Source organism: Triticum aestivum, chromosome 5A (genome assembly GCF_018294505.1).
Source record: "Triticum aestivum cultivar Chinese Spring chromosome 5A, IWGSC CS RefSeq v2.1, whole genome shotgun sequence".
NCBI lineage: Eukaryota > Viridiplantae > Streptophyta > Magnoliopsida > Poales > Poaceae > Triticum > Triticum aestivum.
In genome coordinates, this window is record NC_057806.1 from 174,214,365 (window position 1) to 174,233,850 (window position 19,486).

The 19,486-nt window shown below is 46.2% G+C and overlaps 1 protein-coding gene across 7 annotated transcripts in view; it reads left to right on the forward strand.

Moving 5' to 3' along the window:
• The first annotated feature begins 3,095 nt into the window (after window positions 1-3,095).
• LOC123102744 (fructose-bisphosphate aldolase-lysine N-methyltransferase, chloroplastic) overlaps window positions 3,096-19,486 on the forward strand; it is a 36,669-nt gene continuing 20,278 nt past the window's right edge. For 3 of the 7 annotated variants that reach the window (XR_006449250.1, XR_006449249.1, XR_006449251.1), the window contains exons 1-10: window positions 3,098-3,478; window positions 3,557-3,632; window positions 4,714-4,919; window positions 5,032-5,118; window positions 5,199-5,291; window positions 15,535-15,689; window positions 15,823-16,063; window positions 16,139-16,258; window positions 17,199-17,300; window positions 17,379-17,547. Coding sequence is in view for 1 of the 7 variants with exons in the window: in XM_044524174.1 (XP_044380109.1) it covers window positions 3,152-3,478; window positions 3,557-3,632; window positions 4,714-4,919; window positions 5,032-5,118; window positions 5,199-5,291; window positions 15,535-15,689; window positions 15,823-16,063; window positions 16,139-16,258; window positions 17,199-17,300; window positions 17,379-17,546 (1,575 nt within the window). In the remaining 6 variants the exon portion in view is untranslated. Of the gene's footprint in view, window positions 3,479-3,556; window positions 3,633-4,713; window positions 4,920-5,031; window positions 5,119-5,198; window positions 5,292-15,534; window positions 15,690-15,822; window positions 16,064-16,138; window positions 16,259-17,198; window positions 17,301-17,378; window positions 17,724-17,833; window positions 18,068-19,486 lie in introns of those variants that run through there. The other 4 variants (XR_006449252.1, XR_006449255.1, XR_006449253.1 and 1 more) reach the window with 4 other exon arrangements.

Sequence of the window (19,486 nt, forward strand, 5' to 3'; positions counted from 1 at the left end):
ATTTGTTGGACCAGTTCCAGTTGTTGTGATAACTGTACATCTGGTTAGGGCGGCTAGGTATTTAAACCTGAGGACACACAGTCCCAGACACCCAGTCCCGAACACGCAGCTCAGGACACCCAGTCCTCACCGTATTCCCCTTGAGCTAAGGTCACACAGACCTCGCCCAATCACACTGGTAAGTCTTCAAGGTAGACTCCCAAACCTTCACAGACTTCGTTCATCGGCGATCCACAATGTCTCTTGGAAGCTCAGAACGCGACGCCTAACCGGCTGGAGGATTCACATTCCTCAAGTGTAATAAGTCTTCAGATCACACAGACAAGAAGACTTAAGTGATGCCTAATTCTCTTTGGCTCTGGGTGGTTAGGGCTTTATCCTCGCAAGGAATTCTCTCTCAAAGGCTTCGAGGTGGGTTGCTCTCAAACGAAAAAAGCCGTACTCTAACTCTGAGCAGCCAACCGTTTATGGTTGTAGGGGGCGGGCTATTTATAGCCACTAGGCAACCCGACCTGATTTGTCCGAAATGACCCTGGGTCACTAAGGAACTGACACGTGTTCCAACGGTTAGATTTCAAACTCACACGGCAACTTTACTTGGGCTACAAGCAAAGCTGACTTGTCCGACTTTGGACAAGATTCGCTCTCATAGTCTTCACTCGAAGACATAGGTTTTGGTTAAGCATCACTTCAGTCATTCTGACTGGTTCTCTTGGACCCCACTTAACAGTACGGTGGTTCCTATGACTCAACACAGAAGAAAAAGAACTACGAAAGATCTAAGTCTTCGAGCTCCATAGGCTTCATGCGATGTCTTCTCTTGTCATAGTCTTCAATGTGAATATCTTCATATACCACCTTTGACATCAATGTCTTCATACATTTTTAGGGGTCATCTCTGGTAGGGAAACCGAATCAATGAGGGACTTCTACCTGTGTTATCCTGCAATCCTCACAAACACATTAGTCCCTCAACTAGGTTTGTCGTCAATACTCCAAAACCAACTAGGGGTGGCACTAGATGCACTTACACTTAGCACTATGATCGTTTAGTTTGTTGCTATTACTTTCTTCATGACTTATACATGTTCGTATGACTATGAGATTATGCAACTTCCGAATACCGGAGGAACACTTAGTGTGCTATCAAACATCACAACATAACTGGGTGATTATAAAGATGCTCTACAAGTGTCTCCGATGATGTTTGTTGAGTTGACATAGATCGAGATTAGGATTTGTTACTCAGATTGTCGGAGAGGTATCTATGGGCCCTCTCGGTAATGCTCATCACTATAAGCCTTGCAAGCAATGTGACTAAAGAGTTAGTTACAGGATGATGCATTACGGAATGAGTAAAGAGACTTGCCGATAACGAGATTGAACTAGGTATGAGGATACCGACGATCGAATCTCGGGCAAGTAACATACCGATGACAAAGGGAACAACGTATGTTGTTATGCGGTTTCACCGATAAAGATCTTCGTAGAATATGTAGGAACCAATATGAGCATCCAGGTTCCGCTATTGGTTATTGACCGGAGATGAGTCTCGATCATGTCTACATAGTTCTCGAACCCGTAGGGTCCGCACGCTTAACGTTTGATGACAATCGGTATTATGAGTTTATGTGTTTTGATGTACCGAAGGTAGTTCGGAGTCCTGGATGTGATCATGGACATGACGAGGAGTCTCGAAATGGTCAAGACATAAAGATCGATATATTGGAAGCTATGTTTGGACATCAGAATGGTTCTGGATGAGTTCGGACATTTACCAGAGTACCGGGGGTTACCGGAACCCCTCGGGGAGTCAATGGGCCTTATTGAGCCTTAGTGGGAGAGAGGAGGAGGCAGCCAGGTGGAGGGCGCCCCCCAAACCCAATCCGAATTGGGTGGGGGGCTGGCCCCCTTTTCCTTCCCTCTCTCTCCCTCTTCTTTTCCTACTCCTACTAGGAAAGGGGGAAACCTACCCCCCCTTGGGCGCGTCCTATGAGGGCCGGCCCTTTCCTCCTCCACTCCTTTATATACGGGGGAGGGGGCACCCCATAAACACATAAGTTGATTGTTTAACCGTGTGCGGTGCCCCCTCCACATAATTCCACCTCGGTCATATCGTTATAGTGCTTAGGCGAAGCTCTGTGTCGGTAACTTCATCATCACCGTCATCACGTCGTCGTGCTGACGAAACTCCCCCTTGGCCTCAGCTGGATCAAGAGTACGAGAGACGTCACCGAGTTGAACGTGTGCAGATCGCGGAGGTGCCGTGCGTTCGGTACTTGATCGGTTGGATCGCGAAGACGTTCGACTACATCAACCGCGTTATTCAACGCTTCCGCTTTCGGTCTATGAGGGTACGTAGACACACTCTCCTCTCTCGTTGCTATGCATCTCCTAGATAGATCTTGCGTGATCGTATGGATTTTTTTAAAATACTGCGTTCCCCAACAAAAACATGCATAACCCAACCCACATGAATCATGTTCATGTTCAGAAAAGGGGATCTGGATGGCTAAAATGGAGTTTTGTTTGCAATGGAAAACTTATAACTTTTCTGACGCACTTGTAGAAGCGTTTCCTAGCACGTGAAATGAAGGTGACCACCTTGTCGCCACATGATGGGCAAGGAATCAGCGGGAGTGCATCGTCGACTTGAGACGAAGAAGATGAACTAGTCATGGTTCCCAATCTGGTTCTTGGTGGCGAGGTTGAAGAAAAAGAGAGGAACGCTTTGAGGAAAGAATCGTTCAAGAAAAGCCCATGGATTGGCTGCCGTGCACAAATAATGAAGCGGCCGGAGGCCCACCAACATCCAACGTCTGAGCCGTAGCACAGGACGACTATCCCCGTCTGAGCCGCCAAGCGGGCGGCCGTTGCCGTCACAATACGGGCTTGGATGGGCCATTGTTAGCGAGATATGGGAATATACAACTCCGAATACACACATGAACACCTGGCACGGTGCGAATCTTAGTGCTAGCTCAGGATGGAGATAACGAGCTCATCTGAGCTCGAGCTTAGAATAACACTTTCGTGGCTAATCTAATTAGGATCCGATGTCTCTTGTCCGTGATGAATATGGCTCCACCTGGCCCAGTCGCGCCTTTCCCTCATCCACACCAACCGGTCGCCCGAATCTCGAGCGCCACCCATGGCCTCCTCCGCCTTGTCCGGCACCCACCATCGCCTCCTTCTCCCCTGTTTCCTGCGCCGCCTCCCCCGACCCCGCTCGCGCTCGTGCTCCCGCCTCCGCCTCGCCGCCTGCCACGCCGACACCCTCCTTTCCTCCTCCGGGGCCCAGGGGCCGCCCTCCCCCGCCGCGTGCTCGTCGGCATCCTCCGCTGGCGGGTTCTCTGACTGGCTACTCACGAATGGGCTGCCGCCGGGCAAGGTGGCCATCCTGGAGCGCCCCGTCCCGTGCTCTCGCGGGGGCAAAGACCGGCCATTACACTTCGTCGCTGCTGGGCAGGACCTCGAGGTACTGAGCAAGCAGGGTTAGTTGTTGACTCGGCGGTGAACATGCGATCCTGATGCGGCTTTCTGCTTGCTTGCACAGGCGGGGGATGTGGCGTTCGAGGTGCCCATGTCGCTCGTTGTCACACTGGAGCGGGTTCTCGGCGACGAGTCGGTCGGTGAGTTGGCCTCTGGCTCTAGACCGGCCGAGTTCTGTCATTTGGTAATCTAATAATAAATGAATTTGACATTTGTAATGGTATTACGCCGAAATCGTTCCTGCCCTGAGTAGGTTACATATGAAAATAATTTGTAGAAATATTGTGCAGGTCATTTCTTATGTAAGATGTTCTTTCCACTTCTATGTGTTGCAATACCACGTAGTTTCTTGGTAGTCTTGTTACCAGCAATACGTATGTGGTCTGGGGAATTTTCTTTGTAAGTTAGTAACTGTGCTGTAGTATATCTGGAGTTCACTGACGTATGCTTTTATGAAGCATGATTCAATTGCAGCTACAGTTTGTGAATCTGCTTTATTCAGATATTTAACATTACCTTTCTCAACAGTGTCATGCTTACACATTTTTCGGTCAAGCTCATCTCTATGTCAAAAAGAGTAACAATTGTCTCTTCTGAGTTAGGTGGTCCTAATTGATTTTTTGTCTTCCCACACACAAGTGGAGAAAATGCAACATCCTATTTGTGGTGTAGGATTTGTGCAAATATATCCCTTGCTGGAACCTGGGAACAAATTTTGTGTTCCAGTTTCCAACCTTAACATGGGTGTTGATTATAAAGCTAAAAGAGCATTATCAGTTAGGAATTTGGACATAATCCCTATCTATTCTTCAATAGCTTCAATTGATTCGCATATTTATCTGTAGCATTCCTTTTGATGTTTATTTTGTTCTATGATTGTAACAACGAGTTTTTAGCTTTTAAAATTACATGATACTAGTATAAGAGAAAGAACAGTATAAGTACAGTTTGGTTGGAAGTAGTTTAACCATGAAACACTTGGAAACTGATATAATATTTCTTATATTCAAGTTACATATTTTGCATATGTGATATGCACAGTCTTCTCATTATCTGAATTAGTAATAATTTTTGGTGCTTATGTCTGTCATGTTTCTCCTAATAGCATTGGTTTTCCTAAAGTGAAACAACTACAGATCCCAATGGCATAATGCTCTCATGTAGACACCAAGAGAAGAACATGTAAATGATGTAATGCTACGTTTTTTTTCTACCATGCAGCTGAATTGTTAACAACAAACAAATTGTCTGAGCTGGCATGCTTGGCATTGTATCTGATGTATGAGAAGAAGCAAGGAAGAGATTCACTTTGGTACCCGTATATTAAAGAACTTGATCGTCAGCGAGGCAGGGGGCAACTAGCTGTTGAATCACCTCTTTTATGGATTGAAAGTGAACTGGATTACCTGAATGGCAGCCCCATGAGGGTTAGTGTTTGTATCTACTAATGTTGACTTATCATCTAATTTCTTTAATTCGAGATTAATTAATATTTGAGAAGACCATAAACATCCCAGCTTTGATTTTCTCATGATTCAGGATGAAGTTGTTGTTAGAGATGAGGGAATAAGAAGAGAGTATAATGAGCTTGACACATTGTGGTTCATGGCAGGTTCATTGTTTAAGGTATTTTCTTGATCCTCCTTATCTTTTTTCCACGAGAGTTTGTTGCGTCGGTTCTTTATTCTCATGTGAATTTTATGCAGCAATACCCTTTTGATGTACCTACTGAGGCGTTTCCGTTTGAGATCTTCAAGCAGGCATTTGTTGCAGTACAGTCTTGTGTGGTTCATTTGCAGGTAATATGCCAAGCATTTATTTGTGGTTCTCCAACATGGCGCCTGCGCCATTTGATTTATTTCCATTTGTTTGAAGTCGGGGCTTAATATTTGTTTCGCAAGTGAGTAATGTATGGTGTCATATGAATTAAACAGTTTAGCTGTAAATATTTTTCATTTTAATTAGATCACATGTGATATGGGGCAAGCCATTAGGATGGCCCAATCTTCACGAATTGGAGGTGGATTTGAGGAAGAACACGGGGGAAATCACAAGGAAAACTAGCACAAATCGACACATAAGTTGCAACAAAAGGTGGATAAATAGTTGATCCAAATCATCCACAAGAGAGAGATGTAACATGCTAGGGTTCTTCCCCAAGTCCTAAGACATGGAGGTCTTGAATTCCATGGAGGAATCTTCCCACAAGTGGAGGTCTTGTTACTCCTATGGAGTCTTCCCCTCAAGAGGCCTTGATCTCAACTAAGGGAGCAAATCTCCATGTAAGAGTAATCCCACAAGGGAGGTACATGAGCTAAGCTCTAATGTCTAGTCATTTCTTAGCTAACCCTAGATCTGAGGCGGGGCAGAGGTATATATAGGTCCACTCACGAAGGGTAAGTAGGAAAGGAAGATACACGGGTTGGGCCCATCTTAGTGCATGCAGGCAAAGTCGGATAGTCCAACTTAAGCCTGATAGCCTGACATGTTGGAGGTTCTAACCCCATGTCCGACCCAAAGTCTGACATGGTCTAGAGAGCAACGCCAAGTCGGGCTATCTGACATGTCAAACATACGGTTGGACTGTCGGGCCTCACTGGCCTTCGGGCACCGTCTTCGCGCTCCGGGCCGCCGTATTCGTGGTTCCTTCTTTGCTTCCATGCTTCCCTCGTTGATGGTGTAGGCGCTCTCTTGTGCTTGACCTCCTCCATTGCATGCTCGTCATTGGGCTCGAACCTATAGGCCCACAACATAGGAGAGTCAAGTAGTATACTGTGAGGGCACTGGCCGATAAGATCGAACCCACCTCATCTAATAGTGGTCCCATGATCGGTGTGCCACTAAGTACAATGAACTGATATCACAAGCATACATCCATTACAACACGAATAAGTCTTACATAGAGATGACCATCATGGTCTAGTCTTACATAGATAAGCCATAAAGGCAACTCCAGAAGAAATACTGCAGCAGAAACATCGACGGTAGCTTGAACTCACGTAGTAAGCCATAACATACATGCAAGCTGACTGGGGAAGCGGCCTAGTTCGTAGGGGCGTCGTCGAAGAACTCATCTTCAAAGCTAGTGTCTTCCATTCCTGGCTAAGTTAATAGCCAGGGACAAGCCAGGTGAGTACATTTGAATGTACTTGCAAGCAACCCAAAATATGTAATAGCAGAATATTCATGCAAGGTTTAGTACAATGAAAGCTCTACACTATGTTTAGCAATTTGTGGAAAGCTAACTTTCAAATGCTCATGACCTATGTTTTGAAAACAACGAGGCCTCGTGGTCCGAAGAACCACGGTGATATAATAGCTTATGTTGAACATCAACTTGGTCATCTCATCTCATAATTCTTGGTACCGTGTACCGTCATTTCCATCATCATCTTTCTCATATCATCACCATTCTCATCATCATCACCAACTTTTATGGACATAGTCTAAGCATGGTCATTCCAACTGTCCTTAACCGAGGACGACTATTTGAATAGTTTTGCACTCTACAAAGGTTGCACACTTTACCTACAAGAATCAGGGAACTTCCGTGTCTACCACGACATCTCATTGTACAAACTCACTTTGTACCTGAGATAAGCACCCGATCATTACCTTTTCCCAGATGACACTAATAGAGAGTCCACTCGATTGGTACCTACCCCTTGTCCAACACTTTTCATCATATCATAGCCTTGGCTTCTGAGGTGCTACCTCAATTGTCAACATATCACACACACATGAGGGTACCAACGGTGTGCCCGATGCGAGTAAAAACCATGATAAGCCGCCTTAGTATGTCGAGAGCGACTCCATATCGAGAGTGAGTACGTCCACTCCCGTCACTAGTAATGTGGGCACTCTACTAGTATCGAACAAGGTAACGTCTGTCCCATACCAGGGTATCGTGGTTGCGCTAAATGTTGGGCCGACGGTCACATGCTTAAATCTAATCCTTTATGAAAACCTTCATTTACTTCCTCCCTCGGGCACCAATGTCATCCGACGGGGTTTTCATAAAACTTTTGAATAAGTTTGTTTTGTGTCCAACCTACATCTTGCTACCCATTTTGCATGGCTAAGCAACTACCATAGCATAGCTATGCCCACCAAGTGTTTCCCGGGTTGACAAGGACAAGTATTATCGGCAGCTAGGGTAACACATATAACATGCAAGTAGGATCAACTAAACTAGCAATGCATTTAGTCATAGTTTCCAATGCATGAAAATAATTCTACTCAATGAGAAAAATATATGGGTGATCAACATGGTCAAAAGGTTGCTTGCCTGGCTCAGAAAAGTCTTCAAAAGCTTCTGGTCCTTGTCCGAATCCTTCGTCTACATTGTTATCTAATGCCAAAACTTAACACATTAAGCAACACGACATAGGGCAGAAACGTAAAAGTGCTCTAAAAATATTGCTTCTACTTTTCTAGGACTTCTTTGGTTATATGAAAAATAACCAAGGTGAACCTACTGATTTTAGAGCTATAGGGATTTTTGGGCAACTCACTAAAGTTGGATCAAAGGAAGAAAGATTTGCTAAAGAGCTATATGGAAACACCTTTTGTAAAAATGAGTGGAGGCACTCATTAGATAGGTTGAGATTTTAGACACATTTAGGAGTTGGTTTCACTGGATCTGGAGTTCAAATGATTTTCCTAGGATTTGCAAATGTGACTATATATGTAGAAATGGCCTAATAATTCTCGGTGTAGAAATAGTGCATGGCAAAAATGTTCACCAAATAGGTTATGAACTTAGAAGTAGCTAGGAATTTGAATCACCAAATTTGGTGTACAAATGATTATCCTGTTACAGTATATGTGGGTTGCACCAGCCCTTTCCATCGGTTGGGACTTTTGGTTGCGTTGGCTAGTGCATGAAGCTTAACATATTCTAGGAACTTTCAAAGGTTGACTTTATATGAAAGAAAATTAGGTTTGCTATATAACAGTATAGAAAAACCTACTGGAAAAATGTGCATGTTACTCCATTCGATAGAGCATGAATTTAGGAGCATCTAGGAATTTGAAGCATCAAATTTGGATTCCATTTGAATTTCCTAGGATTTGAACAAGGTCTCTGGAATAAAGAAAAAGAAAAAGGGCATACCTGACTGGGCCAAAACTGGCCCGATCTGGAGCGGCAGAAGTGCGCACTGGGCGCGACTTAGCGGCGCAGTGAACTGGGTCCGGCCCAGCCGCTCGGCCACGTGAGAAAAGACCGTGACGTCGAAGGCGCATTCTTTGGAGTACGCTTCCGTCGCGGGGAGGCGGATCCAGTCAAAACCGTTTCCACTTAATGGTGTGGCCCACCCATCAATTACTAGCCGGCTGAATGGCGGGGCCCCTGGGTAGGTTCGTCTTCCTCCTCCCGCCAGAACGGAGGAGATAGGGGCCTCGGTCGGCGGCCGATGGCAGGTGCTACCGGCCACCGTTGGAAGCGCCGGCGATATGTGCGAGCTCAAGGGAGCACATCGCATCGAATGGAGGTCGAGACGCCGGCTGGCAACGAAGAACTTGACGGCGGTAACGCTCCCAAGTGGTGGTGCTCGAGCTCGTCGATGAATGGCTCGATTCCGGCTGCGGTGCTAGAAAATAAAAGTTGCATGAGATTCCTAGCGATGAGATGAAGCTATAGGAAGAGGAAGGAGGTCGAATGGTGGTCTGTATTGCCTGATTTCGCGGCGACCCGAGGCCGCGAAGAGCTGCTCGAATTCGAGGTTTTCGACGTCAATCGAAAGGGCTTTTGGTTCTAAGGTTCGATTGGGTGATTTTGAGCTGATTGGAAAAGATAGTTGGGCCCGGCGCTCGCCCGAGAGCAAGTTTCGACCTCGAGGGTCAAAACTTCAATCTGGAGCGTGCTCAAGCTCCGACCAAGGTGTTTGGGAGAGAATGAGAGCGAGAGGGGGAGAGTAAGCTTGTCTGGTGGTCTTGGGGGAGTGCCAGGAGAACGATGCATGGCTTTGGAAGAGAGGGGGAGAGTAAGCTTGTCTGGGGGTCTTGGGGGAGTGCCAGGAGAACGATGCATGGCTTTGGAAGAGGGAGGGATCGACAGCTGGGGGCACACGCGGCGTGTGCTCTCAGCTTCGGACACGAGTGTCCATAGAGCATAGAAGAGGTGTGGGAGAGCTGGGGCTTTGCCCAACGCCCGCGGGAGTTCACAAGGAGGGCTGTGACATGATCCTTCTGCCAGGGGTGCACTGGAGCAATGCAGGGGGCTGAGCAGTGCCAATTAGTTCACTGTTGGGTCTGACTTGGTTTGTCCAGAGTGCCAGTGAGAGAATTAAGATGTCTAGGGTGTTGCCACGGTGCTGGAATTGATGTGGGTCGACCTGGGGGTGGCTAGGTGGCAAGGCTTTGGTCTAGGGTGAGACAAAGACTGCATTTACAGTTTTACACACTGTCCAGAAGGTTAGGCAGGGGTGTTTGGACATTTCTGAGCTGAGCTGAGTGCTGGCACTTGCACTGGATGAGGATGAATGGATAAGAAACCTCTGGTAAAAATTTGAGGCAAAACAAAGTAACTTTGTTTCACAAAATTTTCAAAAGTTTCTGCATGAAATGGAAAAACAGATATTTCACTAAGCTAATGGATGATCTGGTTGCTGAAATTTGGTAGGATGGATATTTGACAAACATTTATGGCATGAATTATTTGAGAATTTTTGGAGATAATTCTCTGTGTAGAAGTTTCAAACCCTAGAAATTGGCAGAGCTGAAATTGTAGATCTAGTCAAAATTTTAGTCATGACCATGGGTTGAAACTCATATATGTGGAAAGTCTCCTGAGCCTCTCTAAATTTTCTCATATATTTTTGAAACAGGAAAATATTTTTAACGTATTAAGCACCATTTTTGGCCTTGAGAAAAAGCTGATAAAAAAGTACTACTCCCTCTGATCCATATTACTTGTCGCTCATCTAGACGTATTTCAGTGCTAGATACATCCATTTGAACGACAAGTACTATGGATCAGAGGGAGTAGTTTACTTTTGAAAATAATATTTTGGTGGTTTTGGGAAGTCCTAATCTAAAATGATCCAAATATAGCTTTGCAAAGTTTTTATTCCACCTAAATTAAGTACTTGTAGTTCAAGCCTTAACTCAGTTTTTTTTGAAATCCTAAATTTGAAAAAATACTTTTTGTAAGAAAATATTTTATGAGCTATTCCCATCGCATGATCAGTGGTAGAAGTTCGAGATGAAGTACTGGAGTAGAATAGCTATAGGATTTTTCCTAAGAGATAGAGCACCTTATGCAAGCAGAAGATCCAAGTCAATTTCAAACAGAAGAAATTCAAAAGATCCAAATTAAGAAGCAAAAATTTAAATTCAAACACCACTAAGGGTCCTAACAACACTATTAGCTCTAAGTTATGAGGAGGTAAAACTCAGGGTGTTACATATACCATCTTCGAGAGATCCAAGTAGACATGTGCAAAGGAGAAGAAATGGGATCTTGTTCCTATTCCAGAAGGAAAAAGTCCAGTTACTTGCAAATGGGTGTATAGCGTCAAGCAAACCCTAGAAGAGAAAGTAGAACCTTGGAAGGGAAAGTAGAACGGTACAAGGCGAGACTAGCGGCAAGGGGTTACAGTTAAACCTACGAGATTGACTATGACCAGACCTTTGCACCAGTTGCAAATGTGAGTACAATAAGAAATCTTATTTCTTCTGATGCTAACTTTGGTTGGCTACTGCATCAGTTGGATGTCAAGAATGGATTCTTGCATGGAGATCTTCAAGAAGAGGTTTATATGGAGATTCAACCTGGCTTCAGTAGCCCAAAATGATGTAGGGCAAAGCCCCAATTGTGCCAATTCTTCACAATTTGGAGGGATCAAGAGGAAGAACACACAAGAACACAACAAACACAAGGGAAATTCACTAGAAGAACAAGGTCCACATGACACATGTGCTCTCCAAGCATCCAAGCAAAGAGGCTGTACTAGATCCGCAGTTAACAAAAGGAAACAAGTAGCTAGGTAAAGTTCTTCCCAAATCCCTAAGGGGAAGTGAGGTCTTGAGAGATAGATCTTCCCCAATCCTAAGGACATGGAGGTCTTGGAAAGCCCTTGGGATTCTTCTCGTAATGGAGGCCTTAGTCTCCAATGGAGAAGGGGTAGATCCGTAGATGAGCAAAGTTCTCTCAAGAAGGTCTAATATGCTTTGCTAACCCTAGAAAGCGAGGGGCTTGGTTAATATAGTCTAGGGCCGAGATGGGGGAGGTAGGAGATGGGATACATGGCTTAGGAGATGGGATACATGGCTCTCGTCCAAACTGGAAAGTAGGTAGGTCAGATGTCCGGTAAGAGGCCTGACCATTTGGGTGGCAAGCTGGACGTTTGGCGGCTATAGCCGGTGCTTGGACTGGGTTGGCTCCCGTGGTGCACGCTCTAGGGGTCGTGCGTCTGGGTAGCTGGCAGGACGTCCGGCTTTGCGAAAAACCTTTTGATGTTGCATATGGGCCAGAGAGCCTTTTCGTCCAGGCTTAACCCAGACGCCCGGGTAGCTGGCCAGACGTCTGGTTGTTGTGTAGTAGCTGCGACTTTTTCCACCTTCCTTCTCTTCTGCTATGACTTAGCCTTGTGTCCTCGCTTCTTCATGGTCAATCCCTTGGTGCCTGAGTTGCTTAGGGTATACGTTTGAGGTAGTAGCCATGTCTCATATGAATGTGTACAAAGTTCAAAGAGGAGCGAGTTCACCTCGATTTCAATGCCACGTTTGTGTGCTCTAGTTGTTGGCCCACTTGGCGCTTGGGATGTTGGCGTAGGATCGATGGTGATGTCCATGGGGTGCTCTGCACCATCTCCCCGCTCCCCCTTGGGGAAGATCTGTCCTCAGATCCAAAACTTCGTCACCATGGTAAGGGGCCAAGTCGGTGATGCTGAAGGTGTCGCTCACGGAGTACTTGTCGAAGGGGATCTTGATGTTGAAGGCGTCGCTCATGGAGTACTTTGTCACCATGGTAAGGGGCCAGGCCAGGAGGCCCCCGTAGGTCAGCGAGACATGTATCGTCTCGCTCAGATGTTAGTAAGGGCTCCCTACCGCAGAAGCCATCAGGCCTTGTGCTTGGTGGGATTAGGAGGTGCCGTCGTAGACCTCGTCTCACGGTTATCAATTCTGTCCTGACGTGTGCCGAAGATCTTTGTGACGTCCTCGACGGCAAGAAGAGGACCGATGCCTTCGAGGACACTGGCGTATGGTGTGCCCTGAGCACCTCTCCGATTGGCATGCTCTCGCGGATTGCAAAGACAGCGAAGCCCTCACTCGTAACTGATGCCGAGCTTGCCGTGACATGGAGTGCGACACCCGACGCGGTGCGAACAAGCGCCATCTTTGCCACAAACGCAGTGGTGGCGAGGACCACGACTATCAAGACGGCATTTTGGCCCCCCTAGGGTCCAGAGTTGCAGCATGCATCCATGGGAGCGCACCCACATCCGCTCCGCGCCGACAACTCAAGCTGTTGGAGCGAGAAGTCAATGCATTGCTTTCGAGTATCGAGGCATCCCCACCTCTTTGGTGATCAAAAACACTTATCACGTTCAGCCACAAAGACCAGCCTAAGAGCACGATGGGCGTGGGCCAACTCCCGTTGGTGGTCTCTCCGACGATCGACAACATCAAGGTTACCAACAAGTTGGTGGACGGGGGCGCATGCCTCTATCCTGTCACCTGCTGTCTTCGAGAAGATGCAAGTGCCCCTCATGGCGTTTGCAACCGACAAATCCATTTAGGGGTGGGTTACTGTACCAATCGGACATGTGTCTTTGATGGTCACCTTCGGCACCAAAGATACCGACTGAGAACATGGTTTTCGACATCGTTGAGCTTGGTGAGCTAGTTCTAGGATGTGGGAATCCTATCACAGGAACTCTCGACCTGAAACCACACCTTGGTGAGCACGGACCTTTTGTTCTCAAAACACCTTTTTGGATCTCCGAATTTACCTGAAAGAAAATATCCTTCCCCAACATAATGCCACTGTAGAGAGGATCGCCCGACAAGCGAAGCGTTATGCTGTGATGGATGGAGATCTCTATCGGCATAGTGCAAATCAGGTCCTCCTTGAGTGTATTTCTCAGGAAGAAGGCCGCGACCTGCTCGTGGATATCCTTGGAGGCGAGTGCGGTAGCCACGCATCATCATGCACGCTGGTCGGAAGGCCTTCCGGCAAGGCTTCTACTGGCCAACCATCCTCCAGGATGCCATCGAGCTAGTTCAAAGCTACGAGGTTTGTCAGTTCCATGCAAAGCGGGTTCGTCAACCCGCTCAGGCTTTTCAAAACACCCCCCTCTCATGACCCTCCGCAGTTTGGGGATTGGATATCTTGGGGCCATTCCCCCGAGCAGTTGGGGGCTACAAGTACCTTTACGTCGCCATTGACAAATTTACCAAGTGGACTAAAGTCGAGCCCGTCGCCAAGGTCACCGCGAATACGGCGACCAAACTCTTCATAGGAATTGTGTGCTGCTTTGGGGTACCCAACCATATCATTACTGATAACGACACCCAATTCACCAGCGCCACGTTCACTTAGTACTGTGTGGAGCTTGGGGTCAGGCTGTGCTTTGCCTCCGTCGCTCATCCACGCAGCAACGGGCTGGCAGAATGAGCTAACACACTGATCCTTAAAGGGCTCAAGACTAGGACTTTTAACAAACTCAAGAAAAGAGGCAGGCGCTTGTTCGACGCGCTCCCTTCAGCGCTATGGTCGATTTGGACGACCTCGAGCAGAGCTACAGGCGCTGCGTCAATTAGCTAAGGTAACTACATAATTGCGGTGTTGGTAATTGTAACTTGGATGATGGGTAACTTTTTTTGAACAGTAACTTGGATGATTGGTACTATACTAGTGCTATGATGGTTACTATACCATAAACAACTGGGTGGCTGTCGGTGCCATGTTGATACCTGGAAACCTAGGCAACTGGATAATCACATTCATTTGCCATGGTGTTGTAACTGCAACGGAAGTTGGACATCTATATTTATATCAATGGAAGATGGGTGGCAACTCTAACATGAACTACGGGTTAATTACACAATGCTTTGATGATAATTGTAACCCGAATAGCTGGGAAACTAAAATCAGTGCCATGGTGGTAATTATAATTATAGAGTTCAATAACTGTAATTTTATGATGATAACTCTGAAATGTAGATAACTACATCATTTTCATTGTGGTAAGGTAACATAGGTAATTGGTAACTATATCACAGGAACAATGGTAACTGAGGTGGGCTACATCAAAATGCAATGGTGGTAACTGGACCTATACATGCTGTGCCTTCTATGGGGCTGGGAGATGGCACCCCATGAGATCGGAGATGGCGCCGGCTTGGCGAGGATGTGGGTGTGCGGTTTGAGCTCGATGGCGACACTGTGGCCCACTTGGATGGGGACAACAGCGGTGCGACGTGGATGGTGGCATGGGTATGGCCGTGGTCCGTTGGAGGACAGGAGGAGACGGTGCTACCGCGGACGGTTGCCGGATTTTGGGTAGATGACCCATGGTTGTGGTTCTGCGTGGCCCGGGAGAAGCGCTGGTGCGAGCTGACTCCGCCACGTTGTGTCGCGTACGTGGCCACGCGGGATCAGTGCGGGGCAGCGCCTTGGCGGAGTTCGACTACGCCGACCGCCGACATGGTGGTGATGGGGAATCAATATGACAGAGGGGGTCGAGCGAAAGTACGGTGCGCCTGTTGGGTCCTGGGTGGCTGGGTTAGCGAAGGGAGATGAAAGCGATAGGAGATAGAATCGGGCGAGGCACACGTACCACGATCGTGAACAAACGGTAGATGAAGTGTTTGAGCGTAACACTAGGAAAGTTTGTAAGTTACATATCTTGTTCTTTCGCAGTCAATGCTCAATTGTCTCTAGATTATCTTTCCATATTTAGTGCAGATTTTTTTTAAAATCTGTCTTATTTGCTTAATGTTTTGTGTGAGAACAACATTGCATTGCTTGTGATTTCTCCATACCCAAACTGCATTCCATTGACTTTGTTGTACTTCTTATCTCAAGAGCAGAAGGTTAGTTTAGCTCGAAGATTTGCACTAGTTCCCTTGGGCCCACCACTGTTGACGTACAAGAGCAACTGCAAAGCAATGCTGACTGCTGTTGATGGTTCTGTTCGGTTGCTGGTCGATCGGCCGTACAAAGCAGGAGAACCAATAATTGTTTGGTATTATGTTTGCTTCAGTGCATTGATCTTGTCCTCATTCATTATATTTGGTAATTAGGATGCTGATTTATGTTGTAGACAGATCTCATGTACTGTTCTTGTATGCAATGATTTTAAATATATAATTATCCAGGTGTGGGCCTCAACCAAACTCCAGGTTGCTTCTCAATTATGGTTTTGTTGATGAAGACAATCCATATGATCGCATAGCAATCGAGGTGGGATTTCTAAAACTGTTTTACAGTCCTTATTTGGTTGTTGTAACCAAGCCTAAATTATTATCACAGGCATCCCTAAACACTGAAGATCCTCAATACCAAGAGAAGAGAATGGTCGCTCAAAGAAATGGAAAGCTTGCTATCCAAAAATTCCAAGTGGGACTTTCAATTCCTTTTTCCTATTTAGTTGAGAGTAGAATGTGTTGAATATTGATATGCCTCACTTTTCAGGTCTGTGTAGGCAAAGAGAAGGAAACTATTTCTGAAATGCTGCCATACTTGAGACTAGGATACATTTCAGATCCAGATGAAATGCAATGTATACTTTCGTCAGAAGGTGATACATGTCCAGTAAGCCGGCTTACCATCCTTGACGTTGCAACATATTGCATTTGATAAATTACTATCTGATCTCTAGATTGTCGTGAATGGTGTTTGACCTATATGGGGCAGTTCCTGTTATTTCATATCAAGCTTGACTTGTATCTCAGGTGGTTTACACATAGGCTTACTTTAGTTAACCGTGGCCGAGCAAAGTGAACACCCGCTTAGATGTTGTCAAATATCGTGAAAAAAATATAGGAGCAACATGATAACAATGCAACACCGTGCATCATACGTTTAAAAAAAATATGACTCCACGTGGTCTCAGCAGATTTGCAATATATACAAAAGAACAAGGCTTTTTGGCTTCTTGTTTGTAACCCTTTGAATTCACCTTCTGTTTGCTTAGGTTTATATGAGGCTTCTATTTGGAAGGTTCGGTTTAGATTTTCAAGTTGAACAAAGTAGTATTCCCTAAAGTAACCAACCCGTTCATGACCTGCATAGTGCTTATAAGTCTTTAAACTGGTGCTAGGCTAAGCCCTTGATGTAGAGAACTGGCTTGGTTTTGCAAAAAATTCAAAATACGTATTTTCCCTTTGGTTGAAATTTTAGCGAGAGATTGAATACAGCTCAACATGTAATCTGGAAATTGGTTTTACTTTTGAAGCCTTTTCTTGGCATGCTCAAGATCCTAGTCAAGTAAAGGTTTCCACCTGGTTTTTTGTACTGGATTATATCTGGTCGACATTAACCATATATCACTGAAACAAAATGAGCGGTGGCTGGGACACTAGCATCATTTATCTGCATTACAATGGGTGAAATTAGGGATATACTCAATGATCTATGTGACTTCTTATCAATGTAGAGAAAAACTGCTAACCAAGATATGTTCTGATAATAGGATTATGGCACGATAGTTTGTATAAAATGCGACATTTCACCTAAAACTGCTATTCTTTAGGTTAGTCCATGCTCAGAGCGAGCTGTACTTGACCAACTTGTTGTCTACCTGAAATCAAGATTGGCTGGTTATCCGACTACTTTGGACGAGGATGAAGCAATGGTAACGAGCCGTGGGTTCTTGTGTATATATTTTCCTCATTTCTCTGTTACATTACTGAACTGCTTTTGTGTTTGCCAGTTGGCCGAGGGCAGTTTGGAGCCAAAGAAAGAAGTTGCCACTAGACTTGTAAGGTTAGAGAAGAAAATGCTGCATGGCTGTCTTCAGGCTGCTAACGAGTTCATAAGTGGCTTGCCTGATCATACCGTATCACCTTGCCCTGCTCTATATGCTCCTGAATTGAAATAAGGTATCATTGGCAATGCTCTATATGCTTTTATAAAGTTTGTTATATATCACCACAAATTATGTTGGATATATGTATACAATCTGGTTCATTTAAATACCTCCCAGAGTACAGGATCTTCCACAAGATCTTAAAGGCAGTGTGAATTTTGGCTTAGTTTTCTGCTGCAAAGAAAAAGTGTGAGTTTCTCATGTAAAACCTGGTGTCAGACCAGCTCGTCTGCTTTCTCCTTTGTTCTCTGTATCACACTCCTAATGATTCTTCCTCTCATCACCGTGGCCATTCCCAGAAGACACTTCAATGATGGGCTTGTTCGTGCTGAATGCACCAAGACACAGAAAGTTCTGGCACAAATGGCCTTGTGAAAATGCTGGACACACCCTCTGTAACTCGGAGCATCTTGTGCACTGTGCTAGCCTGCAACGTCACCACCTTGTTCGTACAAATCAAATAAAGATTAGCTCACCCAAGAAGCTAGATAATTTCTTATAAGACAAAGTACCGCAGGTCTGACCAAGAAATGGAGAACAAGAAACCATCAGCAACACTCATATATCTATTGTGATTCCGAGTTGTGTAACCACGTATATCATGGTGGACGGGGTCTCCTCCCCATCAAACACTGCAACTGTTGGGTGGATGGCAACATGGCGTCATCACAGCAGATACACCTGTCACTCTCTCGTGACAGGAAAGGAGGCCAACACATAACCAGCTTACATCATGGAAGCATTGGTGTTGGAGAGGTTTGGGAACTAAAACGCTGCTCCTACCGTGCATCTAACACCCCATCACTCTCCCTCCCCATCACCATTGTTCCCCTATGCTCCATTGCTTACGCAGGAGCAATGCCCTGCTCGCCATCCTCCCTTTCTTCCTCCTGAGCCGCAAACTTTCCATCGAGCACCTTGTGTGCATGAAACCGACGCCACTCAACCCTTTCTTTCCACCTCCACCTGGCGGTTTCTCGCACCAACGTGCTCCCACGTCTCAATGCCCGATGTGCGTCTCTCTATCTGCTTCCTGTGCTACTCGCCGCTCTACCGCCAGAGCGCATGTATGCGGGCGAGCCTGTTCTCGGCACTCCCATCTCCACCTTGCCGGGCCAGCGGTGAGCTTTCCTGCTGCCTCCCCTTCGCTTCCTTTGCATATTCCGCAGCCCCTCAGTACGTCCGCATCGCCGCGGCATGCTGTCTTTGTCGTTCATTACCATGCCGAGCTCCTCCAATGACGGCCTCCCGGCGCTTGTTGCCAGCCATCAAAAAGCACCCCGAAATTCTCCTTCTACCCTGCATTTATTCCTACTCCCTCTCTTAAGCTTCAAGCATGCGCAATTTTGCCCGCGAGCCTCGTCATCTTCGGCTCCGTCCAGAATCGCCGCCACCAAACCGAGCAATATCCTGTCGCTACCATGGCTTCCCTCTCCTATTCCTCCTGTCCTTGCCGCCCTTTTAACCCCACTAGCATCTTGCCCAGCTCAATTTCAAAAGAAAGGGGCCGCGTATGTGATTCCGTCAAGCTCTACCGCCGGCGACAAGGATCGGTTGATCCCCGACGACCATCGACAACCTTCACGTGCTCGCGGTGTCAAGGTGGTTACGAATCGGTCCTCGTCACTTCATGCCTCCCCTCCAATCGCATGTAGTGGAACTCCGGGAAGCCCTCGGCTGCCTCCCAGGTCTTTCGGTGCAACATACGCTGCTACATCATTGCTGACTGTGGGTCCCACTAGACAGGATTGCTGTCATAACGTCATCAACCGGCCATCACTGCCTTTGCATTACTGGCCATCACGGCCATCACCGATTTGTAAAAAATAAATAAAAATGATACCAATTCATTAACCTAGCCCCAATTGTGGTATTTTTGTGCAATTAACTCTATATACCCAAAGCTGCAACCTCTAAGGTGGTATATACCCAAATATCTTGTATATTTCACC